The 7,949-nt window shown below is 48.9% G+C and overlaps 3 protein-coding genes across 4 annotated transcripts; 2 read left to right on the top strand and 1 right to left on the bottom strand.

Moving 5' to 3' along the window:
• The first annotated feature begins 139 nt into the window (after positions 1-139).
• LOC6900802 (uncharacterized) lies at positions 140-1,898 on the top strand. Of its 2 annotated transcripts, XM_033383994.1 has the most exons (5): positions 140-351; positions 493-805; positions 877-1,475; positions 1,561-1,632; positions 1,723-1,898. In XM_033383994.1, exons 1-4 carry the CDS (start codon positions 304-306, stop codon positions 1,606-1,608), a joined length of 1,008 nt encoding a protein of 335 aa, XP_033239885.1. In that variant the 5' UTR covers positions 140-303; the 3' UTR covers positions 1,609-1,632; positions 1,723-1,898. The 2 variants fall into 2 exon arrangements, with proteins under 2 accessions (XP_033239885.1, XP_033239884.1); XM_033383993.1 differs by having other exon boundaries at positions 146-805.
• Positions 1,899-1,984: 86 nt separating this feature from the next.
• Positions 1,985-3,307, top strand: LOC26533006 (uncharacterized). Its single transcript, XM_033381496.1, has 2 exons — positions 1,985-2,586; positions 2,776-3,307. The coding sequence occupies exons 1-2, from the start codon at positions 2,106-2,108 to the stop codon at positions 3,201-3,203; spliced, it is 909 nt and encodes a 302-aa protein (XP_033237387.1). The 5' UTR covers positions 1,985-2,105; the 3' UTR covers positions 3,204-3,307.
• A 324-nt stretch (positions 3,308-3,631) lies between these two features.
• LOC6900801 (uncharacterized protein DDB_G0292186-like) lies at positions 3,632-7,758 on the bottom strand. The gene is made up of 3 exons (XM_033384000.1): positions 7,636-7,758; positions 5,493-5,722; positions 3,632-3,695 (listed from the first exon to the last, which is right to left on the bottom strand). Exons 1-3 carry the CDS (start codon positions 7,642-7,644, stop codon positions 3,680-3,682), a joined length of 255 nt encoding a protein of 84 aa, XP_033239891.1. The 5' UTR covers positions 7,645-7,758; the 3' UTR covers positions 3,632-3,679.
• Between the last annotated feature and the right edge of the window lie 191 nt (positions 7,759-7,949).

Raw genomic sequence — 7,949 nt, 5'->3', positions numbered from 1 at the left:
TTTTTCACAGAAACTTATCTGCAAAAATACATGCAGTGCGTGCTGGCACCCGCACCCGCACCCGCACACCCGCTGTTCCAGTTCCAGTGCCAGCGTCAGTGAGCCGCTCAGAGAGAAAGAAACGGCGAGAGAGAGAGAGAGAGAGGGAGAGAGAGACCTCTCCACGCGGCTTCTCACTGTTTCTCTCTGCACTGCACTTACGAGGCTTGCGTTTATCTGTGTTTCAGTTCCATTTTCGCTCTCTCGGCGGCGCGGCGTTGGCTTTGGCCTGCGTCTGGGTCTGGGTCTGGGCGAAACATTTCGATGGCGGCCACAGTGGCCCAACGGAACATTTTGGACCTTCCGTACGAGGTTCTTGATCTGATTTACAAAAAACTCAACAGCCTGAGCGATAGAATCAGTCTGGCCAAGGCGGATGAGTATCTGGGCGAGGCCTTCGCCTTCCACAGTCGCGACCATTTCCGGCAGGTGAACACCTATACATATTTTCAGGGGGATTGGTGGCCCTTTCTGCTGTCCCTGTGCGGCACGCATGTGCGCGAGTTCCGTTTTTCCACCGGTCACAATTGGAGTGAACGCCTGGTCAAGTTGGTGGAGCGCCACTGCCCCCACCTGGAGAAAGTGACTTTGTGTGTGAATAATATCAGCTGCAAGGGCATCAGGTCGTTGGTTACAAACGCCAGTGCAACAATAAAAGAAATCGATTTGTATGTGAATGACAGTCGTATCTCAGAGATACTTCATGAGTATCCCGATTTTCCACAGCTCCGAAAGGCTAGATTCTGCAAGTTGTCGTATGTGGATGGTGAGTGTCCTCCAGTCCGCTATAATAAACATGGCCTTTGCCTTGAGTCCTTCCATTTCTCCGTCTTTCAGTCCACTCTATACAGAAATACAACACAGTGGAGGATTTGGCACTGCAGTCTGGAAGTCTTGGCCACGATATACCTATCAAACTATTCGAAATTACTGCTAATCTAAAGAAACTGCGTTTCTTGAAGGTGTTTCATTATAATTTAGTAGAGTCTGGGGATGGGGACGGGGACGGGGGTGGCGATGGGGATGCTCTACTGGGGATGCCAATCCCATGTCCCAACGTGGAATACCTCCAAATGGATTATTGTCAGATTTCAATGGAGTTGCCGCTTTGCCCGAAGATCAAATCGCTGAAAATTTCGTACTGTATATCGAGTATCGAGGACGTGCTCTGGAGGTTCATCGTGAAGCAGGGAGGCACCTTGGAGGATATCGAGATTAACTGTCGTCCCTCGCTATGCGATAGCGGCGGTTTTCTCGAAATTCTCCGCAGCTGCAAGAGACTCCGTTTGATTCGCATTCAGGCACAAAAGGTCAAGTTCACCAGGGAAGTGGTGGCCACCATGATGGACATTCTGAAGGACAATGGCGTCACACCGGATAGGCCGCTACGATTAATACTCTACTGCAATGCGAAGGTTTTTTGGATCGCTCAATGGGTGAGTTATTTTTTGAAGCAAAATGCCACAAATTTCACTCTCTGCCTCTCTCTCTCTCACACTCTCTTTCTCTCGTTTTGTGTAGCTTCGGTCAAATAGCAATCGGAATTTAATCTCTGTTCAGGAGTGGTGACAATAATTATCAGAATTAAATATGGCAAGTAATTTTGTATTTTGTATAAATAAAACAACAAAATAAATGTGTTTTTTGTTCTTTCCCAAACCAAAATACGTTCTTGTGTTACAGCCCATGCCCATACTCGTACATGCAGTTGCTTCTCGTCAGAGAGAGTAGGCTCGCCGCTCAGAGGAACGCATGGGAAAAGAACGAAGCATTACAGACCTGCTGCCGAAACACCCAAGCACATGCACATGCACATGTCTTCTGTTTATTCCAAATAAAATACCCTGCTTGCAAAATCATTTCACCATCTTTATTTTTCCTTGCAACATAAAGATCTTCTCAGCTGAAAAACTGATGCAATAAACCGGAAAAGCTTTGCCCCAAAGAAAAAGATAGGCACTGAAAGAGAGACAGAGAGAGAGAGAGCAACAATGAGAGCTTTGGAACGGACTGAATAACGTTTTGAGAGTCGTGGCGTCGCGTCGCGTCGCTCGGTAAGGGGAACTATGGAAACACAGCGGACTATCACGGACCTGCCGTTCGAGGTTCTTGACCTGATATTCAAACAACTCGATTATCCGAGGCAGGAATGGCAATTGGTGCACGCCCATGAGATACTGGCCGAAGAATTCGCCTACGAAAGTCGCGATGATTGCAGAAAACTTTCCCTTGATTACTGGTGGACACCCGACACCTATGCGCTTATTTGGAAGACCTGCGGATCGAGTGTACGGGAATTGGACTATCACAAGGGTAGCGATGAGTTGGCAAAACACTGTCCTCACTTGGAATCCATTGATTTCTGTGTCGATTCAAGATATTGGCAACACGTAAAGTCCTTGATTCTGCTACTCAAAGGTAACAATACGATAAGATCGACGGTTATAGACGTGGATGACAAAAATATCCCCTTTACCATCCTGCACGGCCTGACAGAGTTTCCACAGTTAAGAAAACTGGTTTTCGTTCATTATATAGGGGATGCAGGTGAGGATCCCTTTTGCAATCTCTTCAATGATCCACCTTTTCAGTCTATGAGATACGGAGGTTGGTTCACTTGGAAGACTTGACATTAAGGTCCCATTCGAGCGGTTTTCCTATCAATATATAACCTGAAGAAACTTCGGTACTTGACGTTGCGCGTCATATACTTATATGGAGGCCGAAGCCGTAGCTGAAGCCTCTTTAATGCCATGGCCTGCATGAACTGGAGCCATCTCTCAACCGAAATTCCAGTCTGCCCTAAGCTCAAATCTTTCACACTCACGTCATGTGAATGCCACATCAAGAACTTGGTTTGCCAAACTATTTTGAAGCAATCCAATAGCTTGGAATATCTGGACGTATACTGCCGTCTGTCGGCCTTCGATGGGGATGGTTTTTTCGCGGTTTTGCGTGCCTGTAAAAAACTCCGAAAGTTTCGTGATCCACTGGGAGACGTGACCATCTACAGGGCGTACGTGTTTGCGATGGTAGACATTCTGCGCGAAAATGGCTTCACACCGGAGAAACCGTTCAAATTGTGGCTGTTCGACCGTCCACAGATGAGGTGGATCAAGCGATTGGTGAGGCAAAACCACTTATGGCCGTCATATGATCCATAGAAATGCTTACTTTTCAGGTCGGCCAGAGTTCGAGTCCTGGAATAATTGACATCCATCTTGTTGAATTGGAATAATGCGAATAAACGTTTCATTTGACAAAGTTATCTTTTTTTTTTTTTTCTTCTGAAAATGATGCCCAAAACACACTCCGATTACACATACAACTAGCCCTCGCTTAACACGAGCTCGGTCTTAAACGAGTAACAAATTTGCTTGCTTTTCCGCCTTTTAACACACTGAAAGCCTTGTCGATTGATGCCTGAGAGCTTTCTTGTATGCACCAGTACGCACGGTGGCGTCTAGATGCCGGGGAATCGCACATTTGAGCTGTCAGATGCAAGAACCAAAAGTGTTCCAGTAGGTGAACAGATCTAAAGATGCTGTGGTACAGTTTGAACAAAAGTGCCACAATGTAGATTCCGTGATATAGCTATGATAGGGTCCGGGAGTTGCTTGAAGATCGAGGGTCTGTTGAATTATTGCTTGAGATTTCAGTGAATAAATGGTTGAACGATAGAAAAACTTCAAGAAGGATTCGCATATGCTAACCAGGCCTTGGCCATGTCTCGCTTAAGAAGAGGTTTTCCAGGAAGGTAGCCCCCGTGTTAAGCGAGTGCTGGGTGACCTCTGAAAATCCTGTGCAGATTTGTATGTATTTCCCCTTCGATTGCAATCCGACAACTATTATAGCCGGAATGAACAAAAGCCCCTATCGTTTGGCTCTTGAAACACCTGGCCAGACCAATGCAATGGGCATTTTATTTTCGAGGCACGTGTGCTTCGACTGGTCTCCGCTCTAATCCCCATGTCTGGCTACCGATTCTGTCTGACCCTAGACGGGGGAAATATTTCAACAAGTCCCCCCAGGAGTCACAGCAGCAAAGGTGACAATTTAGCCAGCGACGCCATCGACCCTCCTCCTCCTCCCCCCAAAAATATGACTAATGCTTTGCACAGAACCCAAATCCCACACGAACTTTGAACTTGCGGTTGAACCTATAGTCCCTCCGAACCAGCCCACATCCCACGAGGACAGGTGCAATGGACACACGGCGGCGCCACCAAAATTCCTGCCCTGGCTTACTCATCGTGGCAGTGGGAGTCGGGGGGAGAGATGATTCACCTTCAACGGCTGCAGGACGGAATAATAAAGCAGGATAAGCAGCAGCAGCAGTAGCAGCAGCGAGGAGGATTCATTCCAAATATTGTGCAGGTTCGGGCGGGGACAAGTGGATGAACTTTCTGCCTCCCGAATCCAGTGCGGGCGAGTGAGTCATCGACCGTGGGCGGCTCCTCAGCCGTAAATAAAACAAAGTGCTCGTCTTTATCCCTATCCCATCCCTACCTCTATCTTCGAACCCGACCGATCCCCTACCGATGGAAATTAGTTGTCAATGAACTCTCGAGACGGGAGGCGACTGACTTATAGCATACTTTTGGCTACTTTTGGGCCCGGCCCGGCCCGGCCCGAATCAGTTCACTGCACGCACATTGACCCAATAATTGGCTTTGGGGGCTCTGGCTCTCTTTCTCTGCCTTTGGCCTGGTCTGGATAGAGCACCGCGGGATGCCTTAGCACCGCTTGGCAAGCCAGGGAACGGGGCCAGCCCCAATTGCCCCGAAATCGAAACGCCATTAAACATGGGAGCGCGATGTCGCACCCACTTTGTGGTTTCGCGGTTTGTGGGGGGAGGTGGGAGGTGGGAGGCGGGTATGTAAATGTCTTCTCTGTTTACGGGAATTTTATTGCACATTAGTCTAGTCCTGCTGGATCCCTGCTAATTGGCAGGGACATTTGCCAATCTATTTATGACTTTTGAACGCAGACAGCGTTTATTTTGGGACAACTAATTGATGAAAATACTAAAAAAAATACTGAAAATACTAAAACTACTCAGTATGTTCAGCATACTTAAAATGCAGAACATACTAAAAAAACTAAAAATACTGCACATACAAAAAAATATGAATATACTGAAAATACAGTAGGGACTAAAAATACAGCACATACTGAATATGATGAAAATACTGCACAGAAAAAAATACAGAATATACTAAAAATACAGTATATGCCAAAGATACGGAAAATACTGAACATAAAAAATATATATGAATATGACTATACTGAAAATACAGTATATACTTAAAATACTGCACATACTGAATATACTGAAAATACTAAAAATACTGCACACACTGAAAGTGATGAAAATACATACTGCATATACTGAAAATGCTTAAAATACTAAAAATACTAAATACTAATGAACATTTTAGAGCTCTACATACGTTCCCGTTTGAGGCAGGATCCAATTGATTCCCTCAATCTGTTTTTGCATCAGAGTCTGCGACTGGGGCTGAGACTGGGACTGCGACTGGGACTGGTGCTGAGACTGGGGCTGAGGCTGAGGCTGGGCAAGGTCTTGGCGTTTGACCTTTGAATGACCATCATCACAGTGGCAATGTCGAATTTCAATGGCTGTAGTATGAGTGACACGTGTGTGCCACATATCCTTGCCCTGGAAAGAGAGAAAATTTGGTTAAACAATTGTCAAGGAAATGCAAAACAAAAACCAAGAGGAGAGGCCACTGGGGGACTGAACAGAGAAGGGTTCGGTCGAGGTCCAGACTGACGACGACAGCCCTGAAATTAATGCCTCTGTCTCTCTATCTATCGCCGTCTGCCTCCGTCTCTGTCTCTGTCTCTATCTCTGTCTGTCTGGGAATGGATCCCCTCCTCCCCCTGCCACGCACTCAATGTCATTTGCAGGAGTTTGGCGGTGATGCTGGTGATGGTGGTGGTGGGGCTGCTGCTGCATCATCATCCAATCAACCCGGCAGCCGGCTGAGGCAGCGCCCCAGCAGGACCTTGGCAATGGGAGGACCCGAGCCAAGGACCCGAGCCCGAGCCAGGAACCGACTGCAGCAGCAGCCGCCTGGCTGCATGCAACGCTTCTTGTTCGAGGCGAGGCGATGCGATGCGGAAATGCGCATGCCTGCGTGTCCTTGCCCTTGGTAGCGTTGAGCAGGAGGGCCTGACTGGCGTGGCGTGGCATGGCGTGGCGTGGCCTTCCTCCCATCGTCGTAGTGCCCCTGAAAACTGTTAACCTTCGTGCAGGGCCTGCAGCTGCAGCGAAGGACTCTCTGCCCACATAGCGTGGCATGTGCAACGTTGCAGCTTCGAACCATGCGCCTTGCATTCACCGATGCTCTCTCTCTCACTCTCTCTCTCTCGCTGTGGCTGCAGAAACTGAGAACTGGCTGCGAGTGGGGTCACCCCCGTCTGTGCTGTTTGAGGGTGATGTCTGGCTGCCCCTGCCACGTGCTGCATGTTGCAAATTTCATGGCGCTGTCATTGACCATGATATTTGGCCAAAGTCCCGCTAAAAGCAGTGCCGCAGACGCGTACCCCCATTGCCATTTGCCATTAACTCAATGAAACAGCCTCGCCCTCGCCCTCGCTCTCGGATAGGAACTCCTGGCTAGCATTTTCCTTGACAAGCCAGAACTGGGACTAGGGATCGTTGGGATCGTTAGGAAGGACCGTTCTAAAAGCTTGAGCATATACCCTGGATCCCTGGATCCCTGGATTTGGCATTGGTTTTGCCCATGATCAGGTCGGTCGAGCGAAATCAAGGTTACGCGTCGCACTTCATTCCATTAAAAACTTACCCCAAGGGAAGCCAAACACCGTTTGATTCCAACCCCCAGACGGGCAGGAATCGAAGCTTAAGGCCTTAAGGTCTGTCGGTCGGTCTACCCCCCCCCCCCTATCCCCACCCCCACCCACCCAGTCAGGCGGAGAAATAATTGTAAAGGAAATATGTACTCGTATCTCTGCCCGACCTAACCAAACAAAATGTAAGCCAGCGGAGTGTCTATGAAACCATCTCCTCCTCCTCCTCCTTCTCCGTCTCGTTCCCCCTTTTTTTTTGCCAACTTCTTAGCAAAGTTTCCTTTCATTTCAACGCTCGAGGGGTTGCAACTCCAGACAGACAGAGAAACAGAGAAGCAGCGAAACAATCCACCCACTTCGGGCACATTTTGCAATTATTTTTAACTTCTATGCGGCGACAACTCCCGGAATGCCACAAAACTTTGCAACCCCAAAAGAGAAGTACGACAAAAGCCCTCGAAAAGGGGCAAACTGGTGCTGCTGCTGCTGCCGCTGCCGCTGCCGCTGCGACAGAGGAAATCTGCTTCCGACGTCCACGTCCACGTCCACGACCACGACCACGGTCATGTTCATGTTCAGGGCACCCGCACCCACCCCCAACGCACGCCCATTGTACATTGACTTCTCTGGGCTATGCTTTGCTTTGTTTTCTGCATTCTCTTCTGTCTGCGCTCTCACTGAAGCTCGCCTGCTCTCTCGCCTTCGCTCGCTCGCTCTCTGTCTCTCTCACTCTGGCATTCCCATACCTCGACCTACCTTACCCATACCCACAGTGGGCTGCCGCTTCTGCCAGCCATTCTTCAATGCACAACTCCCGCCGCTGCAGTCGCCGCCGCCGCCATCGCCGTCGCCGTCGCAGTTGGCGTTGCGTCGCTGTTCGTTTTCATATTGAAAGTAGAATTTTTCACTTTTGCAAAATTTCTGCCGCGATTCGGCCACAGTCTCGTTAACGGCGTCATGTCGTACGCTGTGTTCTCTCTCTCGCACGGTTAACAGTGCTCGGTTCTCCCGGCTCTCCCGGCCTCTTTCGGCTACCGACTGCTCGGCTGCGCACTCGTCTTACCAACCCG

The sequence above is a fragment of the Drosophila pseudoobscura genome, chromosome X (assembly GCF_009870125.1).
Source record: "Drosophila pseudoobscura strain MV-25-SWS-2005 chromosome X, UCI_Dpse_MV25, whole genome shotgun sequence".
Classification (NCBI taxonomy): domain Eukaryota; kingdom Metazoa; phylum Arthropoda; class Insecta; order Diptera; family Drosophilidae; genus Drosophila; species Drosophila pseudoobscura.
This window is presented reverse-complemented; position numbering and strand designations above follow the sequence as displayed.